The 26,711-nt window shown below is 38.2% G+C and overlaps 1 protein-coding gene across 1 annotated transcript in view; it reads right to left on the bottom strand.

The window, feature by feature from the left end:
- TENM2 (teneurin transmembrane protein 2) overlaps positions 1-25,121 on the bottom strand; it is a 550,767-nt gene extending 525,646 nt beyond the window's left edge. The window contains exon 1 of the mRNA XM_034778437.1: positions 24,736-25,121. Within this exon, the coding sequence (XP_034634328.1) occupies positions 24,736-24,781 (46 nt within the window). The 5' untranslated portion in view covers positions 24,782-25,121. The remainder of the gene's footprint in view (positions 1-24,735) is intronic.
- Positions 25,122-26,711: the final 1,590 nt, after the last annotated feature.

Raw genomic sequence — 26,711 nt, 5'->3', positions numbered from 1 at the left:
TTGAACTCACAACCCTGGGTTTAGCAGGCCAGTGCTCAAACCACTGAGCTATCCCTCCCCCCATTTATGTATATTTATACATAAATATAGATACACACAGATACATGTATACAGTTACACACATGACATATACACCAATCATATATGTACATACAGAATCACACAGATGCATAGCCTACAGAAATGAGTAAGCAAAAAAAGCCCAGATCTGAATGTAAAACATATTAAAGTAAATGATTTGGTATTTTATATTATAGTGCATTGTTAAAGCTAGCTTAAGATGCACTGTTGTGCACAATATCAACAAAATTAATACATGTTATTAATTGAGAAGCAATAAATAACAGGGTGGTTTTATGAAATGTTACCATCCAAACCAAAAAATCAAAGGCTGATTTACAATCTAGCCATGCACTGAGATCAAGGACATTGTTTCAATATTCCTTATCAAATATTCAAGATTCATAGTCATGCTTTTACGGTTTCCTTGCTGCACAGGAAATGATAAATTGAACCTCTATATACATTAGAGTTTCCCTGGCAAAAATGCTTTAAACTGCTCACTAAATGTTAGAAAGCAGTTCAGGAATTACAAAATGGACAGAGACATCTCTGCACCTACAAATATTTACTTTTAAAATGAATGTAGAAATTAGAACAATAAGAACAAAAAAGAGCTAACAACAGTATATATTCTATGCAAGATAAAGATCCAAGAATATGCACTTTATATTATATTTATGCTTCGGTCCAATTCAGGGATAAACCATATTTCAGCTGAAAACAGGAAATACTGAAAAGAATTAAAGATAAAAAGGAAAAAAACCCAGCATGCTAAATAACAGTAAGATGATAATTGTACTGAACACAGACTTGCCTTAATTGTCCATCTATTTGCATGTGGGATTTAGGCAGTAAATACTAACAGGAGTTTTGCCAGTCAATCCCCTAAACACCAATGGGGCAATACACCCTCAAAGACATCAAAAGTGAAAGCTGAAAAATCATTTTACTGCGATCCACTTGGGCAGAAAATAGTTAACCCAACATGGCAGCGAGAGACTAGGAATTCCTCAGAGAGCCTAAAGAAAGAGATGTTTTCATCTCATTATGTCTACCTTCATAATTATAACAAACTCATCAGCCCCTAGATGAATACCACATATAATCATTTTCCTGCATATTTTCTGAAGCAGGAAACCTAACAAGATATAAATGCTACAGACTAATTTAGGTTATTTGCAGGTCTCATCTCACGTTGAGCTGCAATAATATATAAAAGAAGCAGAGGTAAGCTAAAAATATCTGTATAGATAGAGGGTATTATTTATTTATTTTAATCTTGGTTCATAGCCAAATACATAACAGTTCTCTCCACTGCAAGGAATAGTAGATATATTTATATTTTGCCCAGTGTTTCTTAAAAAGAATTAGAGGACCTGACTTGATCATAAAATCCTTTAACTACCCACTTTCAGTCAAACTATTAAAAAAAATTTTAAATGGTGAATTTTACTTAAAACTAAATCTTCAAATACCACCCATATCTCTTAAAAGACTAAACTGGTTTAACGAAAAATAAACGCATACCATGTGGCAAACTACATTAATTACTAGTAGGCAAATCCTGACCCACACGTTCAAAAGGACATGGAGTCTGACCAGAGATGCATGTGCCAGCATGGCTCCATGCCAACGGAGCAGGGAGTGAATCCTGTCCCTAGGAACAGCAGCTGAGTGGCTCTCCAAATCCACTTACGCCCCCAAAGATACAGTCCAAGATACCATCCCCTGCTAACATATATCAAAGTGGAGTCAGGCAGGGTGGTCCAATGGGAATCAGGACAACTCCCAGCTCCACTAGTGACTTGCTAAGTAGCCTTGGGCCAGTCATGAAAATAACTGAGACTCCTTTTGCCCAACTGCAAAATGGGGATATGATATCTATTTAACATTGTTAAGCACTCTGAGGACTACAGATGAAAAGCACTACATAAAAGTATGAAAACTGTGATCCCTAACATCCCAGCTTGAGCAGTTTCTCCCCACTGTCTGACAGCTGGAGGAACAGCAAGGTATCTGAGCCCCAGCTCAGGAAGCGACCGGCAGCTCTGAAATGTTAAACTGTTGTCTGGAAACAATGAGGGCCCTATCACCTTAAGACAACATCTCCACTATTGATAATCAGGGCAAGGGGAACCAGTATAGTAGCCATGCACCTCTCTGCCACCAAACAAACAATTGTTCTAGGGCCCAGACTGAGCCCCATAAAAACCTGGCTCTTCTCCAACACACCTTGGCTACAATAGCATCAGGAAAACTGGCGGGGGGGAGGGTGATTTAAAGAGGGTTATGAAAGAGCCTCTGCAAGTCTCAAAAGTGAAGGGCTTGAGTACCTTGTGTGTACCCAACCATGTCTGACCATTCTCAGCATAGCTCCCTTCTTCAGAAGTCAATGTTGTGCCCCTTAGTATTTTCCCTAAGATCTTTAAAATCAGCTACCCTGGTAAATACAATGAGAAGTAGCACATGTGGAAAGATTTTGCTAAAACATTTCCTATTAAAAGCATGCACTGGGGGAACTAAATGGTTAAAATAGCATAATGCATGTAAACTAAGCTTGCATGGTTAAGAGGGCTCTGCTGTATCTATGTCATGCAGGAAAACTACCAGCTGTTGGAGACTTCAGCTCAGCACAAACCAAGCTTCGGGGGAGCAGGGAGGGGGGCGGAGGGGGAAGATGCTAGACACTGAAACCATTCCTACTTTTTAGGGTCAGACATATCAATAATATTCTTAACAGAGAAATGCTGATAAATATTTTAAATGATTCCAATCTCAAAAATAATAATTGCTTCACTAATCCCTTCACAGTGGATACCAAATGACTCTTCCAAGTATTAATTCACCCTCTAGGGACGGTGTAGAACAACATAAAATGAATTCATGTTTGTGCACATATAATCTATAATTATATTTCAAGAAGAGGGGTAGAACAAGTGATAACACTGGGGTCAAAGAACTTTTTTATTTAAACTAAAATACAGGGTGGAAGTAGCTTGAGAAAAAAATCCATTTTAAAATGTCCATTTACACACTGGAAATCTGCATTTGTTTGCAAAGCTCCTAATGAACAAGCATGCTTTTCTCCTGGCTTCACAGATTCAAGAGAGTGTACCAGATCATCACAACTGAAGAAGACCAGTTTTACACAATCCTTTTCCTGCAAGTAGAGACAGGTATAGGTATGCATCTTGGGTGCAGTAGAGCACATTTATTATTTATTTCTACAAGGCTTTATGTTTGTGGAATCTAAAATTGGCAGAGTTCTTTCAGACACAGCCCCCCCCCCCCCTTTTTTTGGTTTAATAACTGTTTGCTGGATATTTTTCCCTTATTCAGTGAATATTTTCATTTTTCTTTTAATTATATTATCATATGACTAATTTGAGGCTTAATTTTCCTTACACAATTCTAACACTGCACAAGTGCATGTCAATATAATATCGGCAACCTTCAAAGCTCTCCCTCTCAACAGTCAGCTCCCTGACTTTTCCATGAGTCAAAACCAGTAGTTCAACAGCAATTTTTTCTGAGTAAGGACTTTAGCATTTGGCCTGAGAGTCCCATTTTGCATCCAATACAGATCTACAACTCATTATTGATAGGCATAAATGAGCACTCTTACCTATGTGACTAAAGTGTGTGACCTGATGAAAATGTAGGTAAAGGCACTTTCAAACTGCTTTCCTTTTTTCTTATACTCACCCTCCACAACAATTGCCTTACATTTTAAAGAGTGATGGCCAAATATTCAGCCCTGGGTGTGCCCACAGAAATCTAGCTACCCTGGGTCCCAGAGCTGTAATGACACAGCCCCTTAGGTTTCAGGGCAGGCTAGCTGCCGAGTAACTAACCGGGTTCCAGGTGGACTTGTATAGCTCCTGCTGAAGCCCATGCTGCCACAGATTCACTGTTCTGGTATATGACTAGCTAAATTTAAGCTAGCTTGAATATGTCTGCTTGTGCTGTAATACCCAGTGACTGCAGTGTAGACATACTATTAATGCCTATTTGCATGCACAAAAGCACGTTTAATAGAACCAACAAGCACAATGCACATTTTTCCAGGTGCATTCACTGTGCCTGAAGCCTTAAATTTAGACTGAAAGCAGTCTGAAATCACAGGGAATTCAAACATGGATTCTTAATATATTACATACTGGTAACAATGTATAAAGAACATGATGCTATTAACAGAGCAAATTGAAGGCTTCACTCCATGATCTTTGCACTGCGCCTTGTCCTGGGAGACTTAGTGCACATGATATTTGGGATATGGAGAGGTTTCAAGAACGGGGGTGGGAGAGGGTGTGGGGAGTGGCTAGAGCACATCCAAATGGTCCTTGAGGTGAGAAAATCTGTGTCTGTATCTGGACAGGAAATCAGGATGCTGTAACCAGCTTCCTGATACTCATACCTGACATTACACCCATTGTAAGCCAGACAAAACACAGGATCTGAGCCAGAATCTATACCCATTATCAAAGCACTGAAAAATTCAGATACCCCAGATCATGCATGATATTCAAATTCCATAAACTACATGTATACACACAAATCATGATTATGACTTTTAGGCTCTACCCCTCACAGGGAGCTTTCTGGAATTGCTTCCCCTCAGACCTGAGTATGCACAGGAAGGGAAGTGCAGAGTAGCTACTGCTCAGTACCCACAAGCGGGTGCAGCATTCAGTTCCCTCTGAAGCCAGCCAGTTCTTCTCCCAAACCTTACTGGGGTAGCTGAAGAACTTGAGCCAAATGGCTATGAACCGTGATTGTTCCTGGCCCCACACGGAGGGACAGAAAAGCCTGGAGGACTCCGGGGTCCCTACCCCTCCATTGTGGGCCAGCCAGAGTTTGGCTCACAACTTTCATTCCAGCTCACAACTACTCTGTATTATCCAAATAATGGACAATAATGGCCTTCCTATTTAGACATAGTTTATTATCTATATTTACCAAGGTGGCAAAATTTAGAAAGATTATTCATTCCAGCCTTTTTAATTACCAAAATTCTAGTTGCTTTCAAAATATCATAATCTCCCAACCGCCCCTTGGGTATTCGGGAGAGCTGAAGATCACCATGGCAATAAGAAAATGGTGCCAGCATTATCTTGGCACTGAATCTTTACAGATCTCAGGAGACACTAGCGCAGGAGAAAATTGAGTGCATGTAAGAAAGCAGGAACTCTTTCTATACACACAGATAATCTCACACACATACCTTTTACGTTGACTAACTCCATGTTATAGATGCTAAACAGAAAAATCTTGGGACCATATGCCTTTCTTAATAGATACAATTAAAACATAATACCAATCTTCTGTCCCAGGGTGAAATTCATATCACTCACAAAAAGCCAGGGGTCTAACATGGTAAAGTGTGTGTGTAGCAGTAGTGCCAAGCCCAACTATTAAAAAAATAAATCAAAGGTGAGCCTGAAAAAATAAGGGGATTTAGAAAAAAATGTTGAGTTCTTTTTAATTGTCTTCTGGTTTCTGAGTCTCTAGGCTACACTTAGGTCATGTATTCAAGCTTTTCTCCACAACCATGAGGGCCAGAAACTTACTTTTGTTTTTAAATTAAAGCAGGGATTAGGATAGAATCACTTGACTTCAAGGACCTGGTTTAAAAAAAAATCACCAAATACTGCAAGACTCACAATAAATGTAGCATAGACCCTCAGGGGAAACTACTCCACCCTCTGGACTGGAGGAGTAGCTGCAGTACTTCAACATTAAGGTGAAGAGGATCTATAAAATATAACCACCAAGTTTGAAACAACTGAATGCTAGAAGGTCAATCACACCTGTAAAGCCTGGGCCAACACTAGAGGTGGTGCAGAGCCAGACCACCTCAGAGAAACATCAGGAGACATTCTCAGCATTCCTGAAGATTGCTACTACATCCCTTTTTGGGGGACCCCATTGGCCCAATCTCCTCCTCACCCCTGCCCTTTTGGGCTGCTGTCTACCACTGAAGGAATAAAGAGGGAGCAGTCCCTTTGCTCATTGTTAACGTAAGATTTTGTCACAGGTATTTTTAGTAAAAGTCACGGACAGAACATGGGCAATAAACAATAAACCATGAAAGCCCGAGCCCCGCCTTGCATGGGGATGAGGCCAAAACAGTCATGGAGATCTGTTACAGTTACATAATCCATGACCTACATGACTAAATTCTACCCTTCCTCATTTTAACTATGCCTGTTTTTTAATGCAGGCTGCACAAGAGAGGAGAATTTTATGCCCTTTCCTGGTGTGTGTGTGTGTGAGTCTGTGTGTGTAAGGATTAATAAGAAAAAATAATATAGATATACCAAATACCAACAGGTGAAAAAAGCTTGTTCTATACTGTATAACAGAAGACATTTTCTTTAAACAGCAATGAAAAATGAAAATACTGTACTGCAAATGTTTGAAAGGTATTGCTTTCATTCCAATGCACAACAAAAACAAATTTAAAAATCTCCACAGGTACTGCAAAATGGGATTGTTATCCTCAAGACAGGTCTAGATTTAAACTAATATCTGTGCACAACAAAGAATTTGTGCAGAAACTCTGGCCAATTTAGTACAGGTTTGAAATGCAGTGTCAGGACTGCCCAGACAGTATGCCTATTTTGCAGAAAGGAAGCTGCATTCCACAGCATTAACTGAATTCACAGTGTCTGAAGAAACACCAATACCACTGAAGAGGTCAATAAGGGCTCACTGTTTATGCACGCTAATGAGAACACTTAAGCAAGAAATATAACAAAATGCACTTGGGGGATACAGTTAGAAAGTAAATCATGTTGTAAAGGCAGCAATCCTGTAACTCCCATAATGAATTATGAGGTATTGGTGTTTGATGCAGAATAAGAGAGAGAGAGAATGACACGGTGAAACAATAGAAAGCATCTTGATTATCTGAAAGGTCCAATCATATTGCTAAGATAACTTGCAATTAACAGACTATAGTTTGCAAACTACAGTAATAAGGACGTTTATATTTGGCCACCAGCAGGAAAATACCAGGAGCAAAGAACACTTGTATGATGAAAAGCAGTGCAATGATTTTTTCTCCTTAATGTACACAATGAATGCCTGATCCTGAAAAGCAATGAGCACTCTCAATTCCCAACACTATCAATACTAGTTTAAGGTGTTCAGTATCTCAAAGGGCATGGCCCCTAGTGTTTAGTTTTGGAATAATTTTCTCATCTACAGAATTTGGTGATGCTGTGTTTGATGTTAAGTAATATGTGAATTCTCTGATCATTTGTTTATGAAGCAAAACTTTAAAATTTTTGATTTTCTATGCCACCAGTAAGTTCCCAGACCCGAAGAAGAGCTCTATGTAAACCCCAAAGCTTGTCTCTCTCATCAACAGAAGTTGGTCCAATAAAATATATTACTTCACCCACCTTGTCTCTCTTGTTCTGGCATAAGTGCACTGTTAGGAATTTTTTTGCCCATGATTTCCCAACATCAACAATGAAGATCATTATGTTGTAGCAGCATGTTAATTCATTTAGGAGTACATAAAATTAAGCCTTCAGGATCAACCCTTCATAAGGAAGGTGTGTAACTGCTCCAGACAGGAGCAGCCCTGAGAAGAAATTGTGACTCCCTACATCCTATAAATAAGGAGAGGAAGTAAGTGATGGCAGCCTTTGAAAGGGCTGTAAGTTACTTCTCCTCTTATCCCAAGGCTTCACTCGTCTTTACCCTCTCCTCCCTCAGCTCACAGGAGGGGATAGCTAGAGAGCAGAGGTTGTGCTCTACCCAAGGCATGGGCCCAAGATTCAAGCAGGCTGAGCAAGAAGTCCCACTTTAATTCCCCTCTTCCAAACAAGACAGAAAAGGGCAAAATCTAATCTTTATATGAAAAGGAGGCTTCAATTCATAGCCCTTTGTATGTACTGTGCATACATTTTAGGTCCCAACTCTCCAGTCAGAACTGCACACTAGTGCACATTTTCCAAATAGGAAAAATTTACTGCTAAATAATAGAAATATACAGAGAAGTAAGATTAGTGACAGCTCTATAAAATCATTCTTTGGTGTTCAAAATTGTGTATTCTGTAAGGACTGTATTAGTCTTTGGATCTAGTTACCCTCATCTCCATTTAGAGCCCAATTTTGCTTCTACTGAATGGGAATTTTGCAATTGATTTAAATGGAAATAGGATTGGTTCTTTAATTCATAAGGGCAGTTACTAATAGGGTTGTCAACTTTCTAATCGCACAAACCCGAACACCCTTGTCCTGCCCCCTTCCCCACCCCTGCTCAGTCCATCATCCCTCCCTCCGTCGCTCGCTCTCTCCCACCCTCACTTGCTTTCACAGGGCTGGTGCATGGAGTTGGGGTGTAGGAGTGGGTGAGGGCTCTGGCTGGGCATGCATCTAGGGATGAGGAATTTGGGGTGGAGGAGAGGACTCAGGGCTGGGGTAGGGGGTGAGGGCTCCAGGCTGGGGCCAGGGATGAGGGGTTTGGAGTGCAGGAGGGGGCTCCGGGCTGGGGGCAAGGGGTTGAGGCGTGGGAGGGGGTGATGGGTGCAGGCTCCAGATGGGCGGCGCTTACCTCGGGCGGCTCCTGGAAGTGGCCAGCATGTCTGGCTCCAAGGCTCAGGGGTTCCCAGCCAATGGGAGCTGCGGAGTCGGCACTTGGGGCAGGGCACGGAGGCAGCGCATGGAGACCCCCCTGCCCACCCCTGCGCCTAGGAGCCAGACATGCTGGCCGCTTCTGGGAGCTGTGCTGCCGACCGGACTTTTGGCCCATTAAAACCTCCCAGATTGCTTTTAATAGTCACCGGGCTATTGAGGCCAATTCCAGTAGACTCCCAGCCAATCTGGGAGGGTTAGCAACCCTAGTTACAAAGCTGAAACTATGAAGCTGAAACTTCAGGTACTGAAATAAGACTATGTCACTTTATCACAAACTGGTAACCAGATTTGAACATTATTCTTAAACTGCTAGCCCAGGGGACACCACCCAATCTTCAAATCTGTATGACAGATTCCATACAGGACTATATAATTCTTGCCCATGTTTCCATCTCCCCTAAGTGTTTCCCTAAGCATTATATTTTGCTTTGTAGATGGAAATGAAACTACTATGTGGTTTATTAAGTTCAGATTCCTTATAATTACATTTAGGGTAAGAGTCTGATGTTTGTCAATGGGATGCTCAAATGCAGCTCTTTGGTATGAGAAATAAAATGGGTTTTTTTTTCTGACACATGTAAAACATTGAAGTGATTTGAGCTTGGTTTAATTTTAGTACAAATTCAGTTTTTCAATCCACAATACATAATTTGGACTGCTGTGGTGCCTAGGAGACCCAGTCATGGACCAAGACTTCATTGTGCAAGGTGCTGTACAAACACAAAGCAATAAGGTGGTTCACGCCCCAAAGAGTTTACAAATAAAAACTTTAATTTTAAACTCAAATGCCACAATAGACTGATGTTTTCTGTAGATCGCTAGGCGACGAGTTCCACAAAGGAACGTAGTTTCAACAAAGCTCTGACTCCCATTACATCAAGGATCAAGGTTATGATTGGGACACACAAAATGATTACTCAATCCATACAATGTGGGTGAAATTCTTTACTATTGCAATCCTCAAAATAGGCTCATGTGGTGAATAGGCCTTGGAGGGGCCTATGCATGGAGCTGAATTTCACTGAGCAGGAGTAGAAAATATTTTAAAATCATGGATCATGGCACAATTTGCAACCATCCAACATGGGATTTGAAGAGAAAGGTTTTTAATATTCTGAGACAAGTGAATGTCTGTAAGCATCTGAGCAGCTGCATTCTGTATATTCTAATCCTGTAACAGTATAGTTTAGAAGCCGACAATTGTAGAGATCCTAGTCTAGCCATGAAATAATAAAGGCTTTTACCAAAATTTACACATTGTTGCGAGCAGAAGCCTTAGTCCAGATATATTTTGAAGTGATAAAAAGGCACCTAACTAGCAATCCTGAAAGGCTTATCTATCAATAAATCAGAGGTCAATGCAACCCAAAGACACTCAACACTCAAGCATAGTGTAACATGAGCATTATACAAAAGAAATTACACAGACAGAGCCTGACTCCGCAGAATAACTCTATAATTTGGATTTATTTTCATAAAACAATAGGACATCCATGTTTTGATCTGATGTAGACAGCAAGTGATGGTGATATGAAAGAAAGAAACCAAATAGGTGTGCCATCTACAAAACCTAACGAAATCCAGTAGAGCCTGAGACATACACTGAAGACAAAGACTGCATTGCGTCATAGGAAAATGAAACCATATCTGATTTGAACCATCTCATCACTGACCACTGAGAATGCAATAACTTGACCCATTCCGTTAACAAAGGAACAGAGCAGCATTAACCATGTGAAGTGTTGCTGAAACGTCCAAAGTGTAACAGAGTACTCATGAATTGGCTTCCATTAATAAATCATTAAGCGCTTCAAAAGTGCCATCTCTCTGCAGGGTCACGCTCCCCCCCTTGCTCTCACTCTCCTGTTCCTCACTTGCACTTCTATGCACAAGACTCTGCACCTGCACAATGCAGGATCAAGCTATGTGTAATTACCTGTGATGGTTGCCATGCATACTCACTTTCATTGACATAACATTTTGAGGAAAGCCAGCCTATTGTCATATTCCATTTCCCTATTATTTCTCAAGATAATAATGAGAGACCATTGCTAAACTATGCTTATTGACCTCAATCAGTTTTGGAAAATATCCATATTAATAAAGTAGTGGTATTAGTATTTTTACTGGAGTTTAGTTTCTCTAATTGCTCTCCTAAGGCATAAAGCAAAATGATGCAACTGTGACATTTGAGCTAAGAAACAATATTGATATCTGAAATCAAGCAATCCATGCCAATTAGTATGAAATTCAAACTAACAAACACACCATACTCTTTTTCTTACTTTAACATAATTATCTAGATCCTTGCGATTGAAACCAAGTGGCTATCAAACAATTTAAGGGGACCGAGTTACAGGAGTCAGCTTCTTTCACAGGATGAGTGGTCTCCTATTAGCTGGTTATGCCAAAAGAGCAGCTTGCAATAATCAGATAACACAACTTTATGTTATTGTAAGTTAGATTCATAGGTGCTGGAACTGCTGCCGTACCCCCTGCCTAGAAATGGTTTCCATCTTATACAGGGTTTACAGTTTGGTTCAATGGCTCTCAGCATCCCCACTATACAAATTGTTCCAGCGCCCCTGATTAGATTGCAAGCTCTTCAGTACAGAGACCATTTCTTTCTGTGTGTTTGTGGAGCACTAAGCACAATGGGGTCCTGACCTGATAGAGTCTTGTGGGCACTGCCACAATACACGTAAATAAGTGATAATAGGAAGGAAGGAGCAGTCTAAGCAGAGTACTAGTTTGCCAGGAGGTCTGGGGGTGTAGCCCTTGCTATAATAGTCACTCAACACGTAACCTATGATAAGTCACATAGGCTTCTTTTTATATTTGTAAAGGAAGGCAAATATAACTTACCTACCCTGCAGACAATATTACTCTATTTCTCTGCATGCTGAACAAGTTATTTTCCCAAGTGGAAGTTTTAAAACCCATGTGTGCAGCCTTCCTAATTCCTATTTCCTTCTCGGCAGCCTACCTTCTCCTTCTGCCCTCTCTGTTGACCCTCTCTCCTTTCTCATTCATTATCACCTCTTCTACACCACTCAGTCTCCGTCTTTCTATCTCTGTCTCCTAACACTTCCTCTCTCCATCCCACACACCATCTCCCTCATTTTCCATGGGGGAGAGTGAGAGTAGGAAAAACAGAGAGGAAGAGAAAGGGAGGGAAAGTTCTAGAGCTCCTCCCTCACCAGACCTGCAGCACCCACGGAAAGGGAAATCCTTGAGTCTCTTTCCCCCAGCCCTGAAGTAGTGGCCTGGCAGTAAATGAGGAAGAGGGAAGCCCTTGAGTCCCTTTCCTCACAAAGCCAAATGGTACCAGTATCAACTGGGGAAATCTTATATCTCAGTGCCCATACTGCCACTTGTGTGGCAAACACCTACCTGTTTGCAATGCCTGACAGCAGTGGACTTGGCCACTTAGCTTATGGAGTATCTCAGCACACAGGGGTGTGGTAAGGCATAAGGAGTTAATATTTGCAGAGTGCTTTGAAGCTGAAGTGTTAAATTTAGCTTTACTCTATTTTGCCTTTGCATATTTTGTGATCAAACATGTGGGCATATAATTATATAGTAATATCTGACCAACACGTCCTACGAGCATCACTAGTGTTTCAAAAGACCCATGTTTTTCCATTTCTCTATCACCAATTTTTTTGATTTGGGCATAAGAGTTTAGTCAATCACACAGCAGAAGGAGCAGTTGTAGCTACAGGTGACACTGTGGTGCATCAAACCCAGATATTTTGATCCATTACTAGACCTGAGGAAAAACAAGTTATGAACTTTCCAGCCTTTGTAATGCTTTCTTACTTCCAATTAAGGAAAATGGTTACACCTTTCAGTGCTTCCCAGTGGGAAACTAATTTGTTTTGCAAAGTAATCTCTACTGTTTATATTTTTTTTAAAGAAAAAATTTATTAGCTAGAAACATTTTTCATTAATAAAACTTCTGATGCCAACTCAGCCTGACATGCACATCAGCATCAGATAAGTGCATATTAAAAGTTCCATTGACAACCCTCTCTTTTAAGTGATCTAACAATGTCAGCGTGAAATCTCCCAATTTTGATTCTGTTCTAACATTAGAAACAATCCCCTCTGGCATTTGGAACTCAGCTGTCAAAGAATCTCCACAAAATACATGGAAATATTATACCAGCTTCCTATGCAGTTGTTGCAGTCAATATGTTGGTCCCATCCTCTACTGGAAAGTGCCAACAGCCTCTACACACAGCATTTTCATTCTGAGCTAATCAAATCCCTCCTCAAGGTGTGCTTCTGCTGTAAAGCTTGTAAGAAATTAGCTAGCTAATAACTGCAAGGTAGGAGGGCAGTTGCGGGTTTGTTTATGCAAAAAGACAGACCAACAGACAAAAATAAAATGTGAAACTAGCTGTGCCACTTCCCCCACTGTTTTTTTCCCTTTCAGACTGTTAAATTCTTTGGGACAAGTATGATACCTTTCTATGTATCTAGAAAATGATTAGTACATTATGGGTGCCACTGCAATATAAATAAATAATAATATAATAATGATCTTGACTGAAGAGGTATTTTAATACAGCTCTCGGTATAATGACAGTAATTCAAAACCCTTCTACACTGCAGCCTATTTTGCAACATGTTTACATACCAACTTATTTGTTTCTCCTCTGTTTACAAAATGGAGATAACTAAGGAAATCTCAAGTTCTTTATTTTTTTTATTTTGAGGTGCTTAAAGAACCTCTCTTGGCATTTAAAAAAAAAGAAACCTAATGAAACCATGCAGAGTGATAAGGGACTCAGAGTTACAAGTATTAAAAGAGATGAATTGCATTAACCCCTGCCCTTCCCCATTATAGTCACTGCCCACTGGAAACAACAACAGAATTACTAAAATCCCACACTCTCTAATGGGATGGTAATAGGATTCAGAGGCCATTAGGGTAAAGGCAATCCATATTTTACAGTTTAATAAGCTCTTGCTGAAGATGCTGCATCCCTCTTCAAAGCCCAACAATTACCAATTTTACATTAACAAATCCACAACCATAATCAGGATCACAAAATGCATCCAAATCAACAGTGTGTTGGGGGGGGGGGGGGGGCGGGGGGTGGGGGGCTGTGTGTGTGTGTGAGTGAGAGAGAGAGAGAATTAAATAATCTAATGGAAACAATTTATTATTTTATAGTCATATTGATTATTAGAGTCATTTCAGAATACTTTGGATATGAAGGATGCCATGGTTACTGCAGTATGGATATAATTCTGTGAGTGAGTTGATATTTTTCGTAAGACAAGCACTTTTGTCTATCTATTATCTAAAAATACCATTTCTCTTGTTACGAAGAAATATAGTAACCAACTATTCTTATCTCAATAGAAGACATGATGGCACAGATAATGTTGGATTCACATGTGTATACTCTGTACATGCAGATAGAAGCACACAATTCTTCATTACTAATATTTCTTCCTATACAATTTAAAGAGTGAAATTAAAAATGACTATTAACCTATTGAAAATTGATGATTTTTTAAATCCAGTATGAGATATTTGCAATTAAATTCTGCCCTCAAATGCATGCACCCAGTTCTCAGTGAGGTCAACAACAGCCTTGTATGCCTATATCTAAAACAAAATGTAGGCTACTGAAGTTAAATTACAGTCATTTGTTGGCTGGCTGCTCATAAACATATCAATATGGCCATGTCAACTCTAAGTAAGCAAAAATATATACTTCAAATTAAAAAAATTCTTCAGTGTATACCACCCAAAGTGAGACAATCCTATGCTTGATTCATTGATATTGCTACTTTACATGGTTTACCAGAACATTGCCAGTATATCCTAACAATTTTATTTAAATTAATGGGGCTTCACCTGCTCACATCTGAGTGCAAGATCAGGGCTCTTAGGCACCAATTCTGGCCTCATATGTGCATGGGTGTTGAATTTCATAATGGGAGTTGTGTCTGTAAATCATATTCTGCACTTGAGCCATATTCTTTTCTTAATATGTAAATCAACCATAGAAGGGGAGTGCAGGCCTCCCAAGACACGTGACTCTCAATGCGTTAACTGTCCAGTGAATCCTTAAGATCAGTGGCTATGTGAATAAGGAAAAGAAATTGACCAGGATTTCTGGCAGAGGACTGGGATCTGCTCCCTGTTCTCATCCCACAAACAGGAGCTTCCTGTGGCTGGGAACCTGCAAACTCCCTGACCAATCCCTGGAAGACACAGCAGCAAGGAATTACTAATACCCATGGAAGCAGTGACTAACCATGAAAGTTTGTTTGCAAGATCCACTGCATAGAAAGGGCAAAACATACCAAACAAAGCACTTGTTACCACAGCTTTCAGGTCTACTAAGCAGCTTCCCCCAGGGACACAAAGAGCAGAGATGCAAACCAAGCAGGGAAGAGAAATAGCTATGCAATGTGGATGAGAGAATATTCTACCTAGCCACCTTTCCCATCCATACAGCCTCCCCAACTTACTTCTGTAGGATTGTATGTATGTGCAAATCTAATTGGCATTCAGGTGTTCCATATATGTAATTGATCTGGTCCAGCTTCTACCATGGGATGTACATGGAGAACTCCAATGCAGTTCAGTGAGAACACAGGAACATAAGAGCTTCTATGCTGGGTCAGCCCACTATCCTGTCTTCGGCAGTGGCCAGTTCCAGAGCTCCAGGGATAGTGTACAGAACAGAGTAATTTGGGAGTGATCCACCCAGTCTTCCCCTCCCTGCTTCCAGCAATCAGAGGTTTAGGTTTGCCCAAAGTATGAGGTTGCATCTCTAATCATCTTGGCTAATAGCCATTGGTGGATCTATCCGCCATGAACTTATCTAGGTTTTTGTTATTCAGTTATATTTTTAACCATCATAACATTCCATGGCAGTGAGTTCCAGAGGTTACCAGTGTGTTGTATGAAGAAGTCATTCCTCTTGTCTTGCACACATTTATCTGATATGACTATGTCAGATTTTGCAAAATATATACAGAACAGTGAATGTATTTGCAATGCAGGAAATATTGTGACTATCTCCATTTTAGTCTTTTTATAGCATAGAGAAAATAAGGACTTAATCCCATGAGATGCTGATCACACTCAAATTTTGTTGATGTCACAGAGTTGATGGCACTCAGCATCTCCAAAGAGTGTTCAGCACGTTGCAGGACTGTCTATCTTCAGAGCTCTAGTTTTGTTAGACCGGGCCCATTGAAGCTGTTAGTCCTGCATCATCTGCAGTAAGTGATCCATAAGCAAAAAATGACAATGTAAAATTTTGATTTCATAAACTACTTTGGGGAGAAGTCAAAATAATATCTTTAGCCATTAATTAGATTTCTAGCAAGGAAAATGCTTAGCAAACTATTTTGACAGTTGAGCTCTTCAACCTTCTAGATTAGATTTTTAGTTTTCAAAGGATAACCCCGGGGCATCCTAATAAAAATAACTAAAAACCTAGTAAAATTAAAAGGGACAACTTGCCTAAGTCCAAATACAAGAGCTACACAATATCAACATCTTATACCTCAACATACAACAAACAGGAAACAAAAAAGGTTTCAAGTATCAAAGAAGGATGACAAACTGAAAGGGGGATGGGAGAGGAAGAGAAAAAAAAGTGAAGAGGAAAAAAAACAACAACAGTGAATTACTTCTAAGGGTTTGCCCAAATTTACAAACAAGATTGTAATAACAGTAAATAAATAATACCATCACCACTACAGTTCTATTGATATAGTTCTATTGATATAACTCCACTTTTTCAAAAATAAGAGCCTCCATACATAATTATAATTATATAATTACACCTATTATAATGCTGTGAAATTTCCCATGTAGATATGCAAAGCACTACTTTATAGCACTATTATCAATTAATATTTAACTTTATGTTTCCATGTTATTGATGTATCCTGAACAGTTTCACTATTTATTATTTATTCTATAAAGAAACAAAACCTTGTAAAAGACTCTCTCATAGTGGTGGAGGAGGATATGTAATGCCTATGAAAACAAATGACTAAACAGCTCTGTTGCAAGTAAAGCACAGCGCAGGCTAAATGCAGGCAGGTATTGACTAAGTTTACCTTCCAAGTTCAATCACTGTAGAACTTAGAACTTATGACAACTCTGCTTTTTCTTAAAAAATATTAAAAGAAAGTACAATACTATTATAGCAAAAGTAGGAGTGCTCTTCCATATGCAAAGAGCCTCTTTGTCTGGCAGAATACAGAATGAGATTTTGAGCCAACAGCCACTGAAGATTGATCACTTGACTGCTGAGCAATAGAAATGGTATAAAGGGCAAAAATGCCGCGCAAGGGGTCTTGCATAAAGTCCATCTTGTGCATCAAGTATATGATGTTTGAATTGTTGCTGTACTAATAGAATGCCACCAAGTTCCATGAAGCTAATTTTCCCAATTTTCTTATAATGACCTTTGCCCTTATTCACCTTTTTTCCTAGGTAGGCCTGCTTAATAAGAACACAACTCTCTAATGAGATAAGGTATGCTATGGTATTCGTACAGACCGAATAGAACCACAGCGCATGGCACTTCTATGTGTTCCAGCCTTAGTCAAATTTATTTAAACATTTATTCCTTCTTCTCAGAGCATCATATATTTTCTCTGCTGAGCAGAATTTCAGTTGAAAAAAAGAAAATTTTCTTGCAATGCAAAAGTCAGCATCCAAATCAGAACTTCTGTAAATCATACTTTCTCCTGTTTGAATTTGAATGCAAAACGTCTCCTGCAGCTCCATATTAATGTAACCCAAACCTGAACTGTATCCGTCTAGCCATTCCACTCGTTGACCTCTTTTGGGTAGGGAATTACAATTGTGTTGAATTGTGTTTTTAAGGTATGGACAAAATTTCCACTAGGGACACAAAACTCATTTCCACTTGTGACACAAATTGTAATTTGAACCAACTCCTTCAGAGATGAAAGCCTTGAGCCACTGCATTGCTAACCCTCTCAGAGGAAATTTAACTTAACAATATGAAACCAAACCAATAATCATAACAGGTTAAAAAAAAAAGCTTTTGAAAGTAGAAAAAAGTCTGCAAAAACAGGGTTTTCCCCCCAAAAAAGGAAAATATGAATGACAGCTCTATCCACCCTCAAACCACCATAGATTTGTGTCACTTAGAATATTAAATTTTAGCAGAAAGGTGAACAAGGTTAAAACAATTTATGAAGAATGGGTGAGGATGAATGGATAAATATGAAAAGAAATTATATTGTCTGCATTGTGTTCCTGCTTTGCTTAGTACTCAGACATGTCACAAAAGACTTTCGATTTTTATTCCAGTCACTCTAAACACCATCTCAGAAAAAGGTGGTAAGGAGACACACTATAATGAACTATTATACAATAATTATAGCTTGGGTTTCTGTCAAGGTTCTCGCCACATAAATGAACGTTTATCAGGAATTTGCCTAAAATAAATAGATTAAACTAATTTCCCCAACAAGACAGACATGATTCTCTTTCATTTGGCTCTTTGTTAACTGTGACTAATTATTTCACTTTGAAATTTCATTAACAGAATATTTATCTTTTCTCAGTGATGACAACTGTTATACTGTGTCTCCGGGTCTCAATATTAGAGAGCTGAACATTTGCCCATTCCTTACATTCTACTGACCTCTAGAGACTATATGTGTATATTTATATGTGTGTGTGTGTGTGTGTGTATATATACATCTATACATTTATTTGTGTGTGTGCATTTTTGTGCTAGACCTAGATATCGCTACATGCTATAATAAATCTGTGTAAACACACAAACATCCCGCATGAGTTACTTAGCCATTTGTATTAGGTTTAGAATGGTTTTATTTCTTGTGCATTTACTATATGCGTAGAATCTTTTACCAGATATGTTTAAGCCTGTTTCCTCTCAACTCCCCTACCCAGATATACACGGATAGTTTAATTTTCAGCCTCATGGAGGGGATTTAGCTTTATATGTGACTCTCGATATAAACACTGTAATATATCACATTTCTAAGAATCAAAATCTGTTCATTTCATGAGGAAGGTAAAGTTCTAATTCTCCTTAATTTACCAGATCATTGTTGAATGCATAAAGAGGGGGGGAAATGCCACCCACAATTTGGAGTCAACACTTTTTAGAAATGGTAACATCTTGTGGCAGCTTGCTTGCCTCTGTTGTGCTGCCTAGATGGAATTTGTATAAAAGCCTATTTTAAACTTGACATCTAGTCCAAAGAGAAAGGGTCAAGGTAAAGAGCTAAACATTATCAAAGAAAGCCTATTCAAAATAGACATTAATCCATTAATAAAGGGGAACATATGGGGCTGTACGAATTACTGCTTTCCTTTCATGCCTGTGTTAACACCAAAAGGGTTACCATTAATCGAAACCTGATAATACAGGTTGGTCATATATAAATAATCAAAATGGTATCACAAATAAATAAATGATTATATGTTCATCCTGTTAAATGCACATTTTTTCCCCATGCAGAATATACAGCGTTAAGGCATGTAGATGAAATCCTACAGTATTGCACTGAAAATTTACTCATTAATGTTTGTTTCCAATATTGGTAACATGCCACAAAAATGCCATTCGTAGGATCCTTTAATATCACATTATGCCACTGTATGAAATAGACAAAGATATTTTGGTATGAACAATCAGAAAAAGTGATCTACCCTAGGCTTTGATTTCTAATAGGTTACTTCGCATTAGGTTATTACAGAATTTTACATCATACTGCACATCATAATACATGATGTAAATTTTACATGATCTGGGACCAGTTGTGAGTTGCAGTTCGAGTAAGAGTTTTAATAAGCACCGTACAAGCAAAATATTGAAATTGAACTTTATGGCATTGCGGCTCTTCACGAATTTTATGTAGAGGATTAAAAACCCCTGTTAACTACAATATATTGCATACAATGGCTAGAATTGGACCTAACTCCAGTGTATTAGATGAAAAGATGGTATGAGTTACATAGAAGCTTCCCAGATACTATATACAGTGCATAGAGTAGCGCATTTCCAGTGTACATTAGAGCTATGCATAACCAATTTCTGTTCCAAATAAACACAGCAAGACAAACACCCAGAAATTTAACTCTAAACTGAATTGAACACTAATCACAATAATACTCCCCGTACTTTGATTCTATGAAAGCAAATCTGTATGATAAGTGGTGTTTGATAGTGTCAAGTGTGACTGCCAAGAGTGGGACCCCATCTTTGAAGGTATTACAATAGTGAGCAGATGAAAGCATTGGACAAGTAAATGGGAAGAATTAAATTAATGCTTGCAGGAGAGGAAACAGTTTGTATTTTCATCCTGCTCTCAAGTGATATGGGGTAGTCTACACACATGTACACTAGTTAAAACTTGCTGTAATTTATGTATCTTATACCTGTATATATATATATATATATATACACACACACACACACACACACATTATATTATATATATATACACACACACAGACTAGGTATCAACTATTGTTGATAGGTGTGGCATTATGACAGCCATAATAATTTCTACACTGTAACTGTTTTAAGCTCTTTATAGTGTATTCAGAAATAGAATCCCACTAACAAAGTAATGTTATTTTTGTCATAGACATCTGTGAAAATCTAAAGAATTCTTTAGTAAAATCTATCTGCTTCCCACATAAAGCAGCAATTGTTCAGGGTGGGCTGATTTTTTTTTCCTTATGCATTTGAGAACACAGAAAAATACAAAGAAGAAAGTTTATTTCTTAGTGCTATAGTGTGTCATCAGCTTTTAAGCAGAATTCCCTATTGTTTTCAACAGAGAATTCTCTTAACTTATGATACGTTACGGTCATTTAAAGTGAATTCTGTACCATTTCAGGGAACTGACATACATGAAATAAAACAAAATAAGAAAGACACAAGTACATGACAACTGAGTTTGCCACCCACTCTTGTGGCATTCACAGATATAATGGCATGCATTTTAAGAGAGGTATGAACAAAAGTGCCCATGCACTTTTGCACATTCCCAGCTTAGATGCACATTTTTTCCATTGCACACGTGCAAACTGAGTTTGTGCAGATTGAGAGATCTGCAAGTCTAAAATGGACATGCACAAAAATGCATACAAAAAATTGGGTCAATATTTGCAGCATTCCAATGGTTCCAAAACTACTGGCATGCGACACAGGATGAGGATTTTGTTTATGTAATGTCAAAATAAAAAGCATGAATACATTTTATTTAAGATTGAGTACTCTGTGTGTATGTCTGTCTCTCTCTCTCTCTCTCTGTGTTTAAACACACTAAAGAAACAAAAGGAACAAAAAGCATAGTCTGAAGAAAAAACAGTGGCTATGTTAAATGTGTCCATTTAAGAAAAATGTCATACAAAAATATCTCAGACAAAGGGAATTGTTCAGCCTGCCTCTATGAAAAACAAAGTACATTCACCAAAACTAAAATAAAATAATAGGCAATCCCTGAATACACTTGATTTACAGTGTTAATTACAAAATATGCAAAATATAAAGATCTGCCACACATCTCTTCTAACTATGCACTTCTTGCTCACATAAGCAGAAGTACAAAATACTAGCACAGAAAATGACTGGGTATTAAACCAAACTATCCTACAATACATTTTGTATTAAATTCAACATATTGGTGATCTTCATGCAAAGGAATCTCACCCCAAGTCTCCACCCCTACTCCAAACTAATCTTTTCAGCTAAGGTACAGCATAATATAAGTGTATGGCAACACTACTATTACCCAGGCAAAAAGGTTTTTGCTATACACAAAAATGTATCCTATGTTTTTAAAAATGCATTACTGTTTTGAATTTGAAATCTGTTAGTTGATTATCATCTCCAAAAATAAATATTCCCACAGATAGAGGTCAGTGGTTGCCTGAAATTGCATCAGTTAATGTCTGTATAGTAGAATCCACTGCTCCTCTGGGACTGCTTTGTCATTTTATCAGAGTGATTACTAACATAGTAGTTTCAGCATAGGACACCACAGCTTTCAGTGCTCAAATTTGCTATCAGCTATCCTATTTCTACTTATTTTATTCTGTACATTGCCTTTTGTTATTGAAATTTTGCTCATAATTTCTCTTAATTACCTTTTCTATTCTGAGGGCAATGCTATTATTTTTCAAACTTACATAATGATAGACCCTTACTAGCAAGCAATTAAATCCTTTTGATTGTTTTACACATTGCTCTGTTAAGCGGTTAATATTCACTAGGAAATCAGCCTCAGAGCATTGAAATTAGTTTAGAGTTTGCATGCTTTTAATTTCTTAACATTTCATTACATATTAGCAACTGGTGCACATTTTTATAATGTGTTTGATCATTACTCTTAAGGGTAAGAGCTTTTTCAGCTCTTCTGAGAAAATCTGCTTTCTAAATAGCAATGTTCAGTAAACTCAATTTTTTTTAATTTCAAATAGCAAACAGACCTATCACGTATCCAACAAAACTGGAATAATACCACTAATGCATCTTGAGTTTTAAAAGCACCCTGTAGAATGGTGTACTAATGTAATGATCTTATATAATTAATCAATCAGCAACCTGCATAAATACTATCAGCATTTTTTGAGATTTTTTCTTTGCTTTTTGAACCCCACTGCATTTCTATTTCTCTATAAAAATGATCTTTCCTTTGCTCTTCAGCAACATCTACTGGAACATCAGTAAAATGCTGCTATTTATATTAATCATGCAGTTAACGTTTAGTAGGGCAGAGTTAGCATCTGCCAAAATGAGAGATAAATGATGTGCAATTCAGTTTTAAACAGAGTTACTACTACTGGCTTAAGCTGCCAGAGTTGCACCAAGCTTTTGTCCTCCCAGATCTGCTGTCTCATAAGGATGTATTATAACTGACTAAATGGTATGTAAAGTTAACCTATTATCAAGGCTTAGCTTTTATGTTATTAACATCATTAAGACAGCGTGAAGGCATCCTTTTAAAACACTACATAAGGAATAGTCAGATCCTTTCAAGTTTGAGATACAAAAAATCACTCCCCTCCTTTTTAACTTAGAAATTATAAGCATAGCAGACATTGATCGGACATGCAGTTATGCAGGTTTGAAGTGTGAAAGTAGCGTTAATTTTTTGAAATTTTTGAAAAAAAAATACTGCTATGGTCGTGGCCCTTGCAAAGTTTTAAACTATACGTTAAATAAAATTTCACTGACAATAAAATAAAATATCCCTGACAAATCCCTAAGAAAGTTTTTGATATTTTGCCTCATTTGGAGTTTCCTACAATGTGCTACGGGGTCCTGTGCACACCTTCAAATATGGGGCGATTTGCATGGATGTCTCCCATTGAAGGTAAAGGGAATAATGCATATGAATCCCTATACATTGATGGGAGGGAGACTAAAACTCCCTGGGGACTCGATCCCACTCATAGATACATGGTGGCTTGTCGCTACCTATCTTGTAAAATCAGCTATGTGAATGTACACACAAAGCGTCACCGCTGATTTTTACAAAATATGTGGTGATGGGCACCCGTGTATCATAGCATTAGTATAAACTTGCATAAAGACCAATAACTTGTCTACCAAATTTATTAATTTCCTTCTACATTGTGCCTCTTTATACGTCAACAATGCTCCAATCTAGCTGTCAAATTATGTTTACTTCACAGAAACTTATAAAGTTATCTTATTATACCTCTCTTTCCAATGGCAGCTTAATTTACTAATATACCGTACTTTTACAAATAGAAAACCCTGACAATTGCATGCTGTTTGTTTTTTTAAATCACTAATAAAGGTCTGACTATCAAGAGAGGCTAATGGAATCTTTGCATTGCCATGGAGAGAAAAAGAATAATCCTGCTGTTTATAGAATACTATCCTTCTTATTCAAAAGTCTTAGGTCATGTACATTGACAATGATTATAAAATGCAGGAGAACAGGATTCCAAAAAATGAATGAGGAATTGAAACAAAGATCCCAATAGCTAAACATTTTAGTCATAGTGAATGGAGAAAGCTTTAGGTAACATATATATTCCTATTTTTACATAATTTAATTGTGAAATTACTTTTGTCTTTAAATCCCTTTCAACCATCACACTAGTTATGCAACCTAAGGCATGTTTCTGAAAATTAGGGACACTAAGGTTTATAATTTTATTTCAGACACACAGCTTAAAGTTCAGACCTTTTGACTGATAATTAGTCCATCTCAATAGCTGTTATATGGAAATCCCTTTATAGTAATCCAGGTGTACTTGTGAACAGCACTTCCAGAGTTAACTCCATTTGACAAATGACATAAATTCATCATTCTAATTTGTGATTGCTTTACTAAACACGGGTGCAGTTTATGAGTTTTAGTTCCATATTTCATTCAAGATGGTACTTAATCTCTATTAACAGAACATAAACATGAACTAGGTTTCACAATATGTCTAAAGGGGCATAGCTATTCTTCTGACGAAACGTCAGGCAAACAAATCACTATCACCGCAACAAACTCCACTCTAGATTTTACTCTAAACCTCAAATAATTATAATTAATTGTGTGTGTTCAGTTGTTAGAAACAAATTGCAGAATGTCAGGTGCCTGCAAGGTTGAAAGACTAAGAGCTGGAATTAGACGCTGAACAGCACATTGAGATTTCCCCTTAAGCACTGAATTCAGCCTTATGCAAAGTCCTGCTTGCATAAAAGCTGCATTTTCTATTTCTAGTCACCCATGCATTGAAATAAAACAGAAGGACAAACATGTAGTGTAAATGCAGCTTCTACATAAATCCATTTGCAATTGAATTTACAGCATGTTCCAATACATCACAATTATTACAGGTACTTTACATCCTGAATGGAAGGAAGCCGATACAAGATCCCTGCTGCTCTTTGCTGTAGATGCTTTCCTCAGTTACAAAATGATGAAAATCTACCGATTTGACTAAGTCACTCTGTAAAACACTCAGATTCAGACACTTCTTACCTGCCTCAGTTGAAGGCTTCCTTCCCTTGTTAGCAGTATGAAGCATCTCTAGCCTTCCCAGTCCTCACCACCAGCCTCAAATTGCACAGCTAAGTCCCTTTTTTGCAAGAAAATGCTTATTGAAAGTGATTAGTTTTTGTTGTCCCTTTTAAGTCCCTCCTGTAAGAAGGAGCAGGGGAGCGATGTGACGCCACCTTTTAATCTTTTGCAAGAGTGAAAAGGCAGAAAAGGAGCGCTCGATCAAACTGAGCTTCACACATGACTAAAACTCGCCTGAGAGGCTGCAAGCTCTGGCTAAAGCACCACTAGGCGTGAGTGTAAGAACAGAGAAGAGGGGAGAGTCAATGAAATGTGACAACGTATGTGCATCAAAGGCAGGAAAAGGGAGAACAATAAGAGAGAGAATGAGAAAGCAATGAGAGAGAGAGAAAGAGAGAGAGAGAGAGAGAATGAGAATATGAGGGAGAATAAGCATAAAGAAAAGATTGGGGAGTTTTCAAGCAAAGATTCTTAGAATAAAGCCAAAGTGTCTGGCAGCTTCTGTTTTTATCTCAGTGAGCATGACATACTGCCTCTCTCATTTAGCAACACATTCTTGTCTATTCCAGGTTTGAAAACTGAGATAATCACAATGTGTGCCTGTTTTTTTGCCTGATTGGCATATGCTTGTGCAGTATACCTGTGATTTTTTTCTTCTTCTTCCAGGGATGCATTATGTGCAATTTAGTTCACATATTCATTTGGACAGACAAAAAATTTGAGTTGCTAATTTCTACAATAATTTACAATATAGTTTAACTGGCAGATGGAACTCTACTTATAACAGCTGACAAACTATCATTGGTAAACAAAAGAATTAATACTTAATGTTGATAATTGAGTTTTACACAGTAACAAAAAATATTAGCACTGCTGAACTTGTCTGTCAAAGAGCAGGTATTACAGATACTCTCTCTCCATTCACGCTATTATTTTTACATCAAGCTAGAAAGTGGTAGGAGAGGAGGGAATCTGATCTAGGACTAACAGTGTCAAACATTAGATCAGGTTTAGACATTAGATTAGGTTTAGAATTGGGAAATATGATTAGGAAACAATTTTTAATTTCAGATTTGATTATGAACTTTCCTTCTAATTAGAAGAAGTCCATGAGCAACATTCTCATATAAAGTAGGATTAGATTTCATGTAGTATGGGCTTTTAATACCCTTTTTAACATACTGTTAGAGCCTCTTATTTGATATACTTCATTTATACCTTCAACATAAGGACAGGAGCAAATCGGGCCGATGGGCAACTAGTCAACTGGCCAGTGGTCGCGTTCCCTGCGTGCAGAGTGGACATTAGGTCATAGGAGGACTATGTTGTTGCACAGGGAGGCAGGATTGAGGGGGCAATGGAAAAGTAAAGAAATCCTATCCCTGCTGCAGCTGCCTCCCTGTGTCTCACTCAGGGTTTAGTAAGCATCCTACCTCTATTGAGAATAGGGAGGATGGGGCCAATGGACTGGGATTTAGGATATCTGGGTCCAGTTCCCAGCTATGTAACAGATTTTTGTGTGACCCTGAGCTTATTACATAGAGCCAGATTTTTAAAGGTATTTAGGTGTCTAAATGCAATTAATTTCAATGGGAGTTAAGTGGACAAATACCTGTGAAAATCTGGCCCTTAGACTCCCCACACTTCAGCTTCCCCATCTAAATTATTTCTTGACCCTGCAGAAGGTGTTATGCAGATGAATTAATTGATGTCTATGAGGGGCTAACATGCTATGGTGATAGGGGCCATATAAATACCCAGTGTTGACCAATCTCAGGATTTCATTGTGAGTTTTACAAAGTTTGGTGTTTCTCTTACAGCTCCAGCTCCTGGAATCCAATGACTACATGAGAATCTCAGATTTAATAATGAAGATTTTAGCCCCCACGATTGCAGAGGAAAGGTTGAAAACATGAATTCTAGTGGTTCACAAACTT

The sequence above is a fragment of the Trachemys scripta genome, chromosome 8 (assembly GCF_013100865.1).
Source record: "Trachemys scripta elegans isolate TJP31775 chromosome 8, CAS_Tse_1.0, whole genome shotgun sequence".
NCBI lineage: Eukaryota > Metazoa > Chordata > Testudines > Emydidae > Trachemys > Trachemys scripta.
This window is presented reverse-complemented; position numbering and strand designations above follow the sequence as displayed.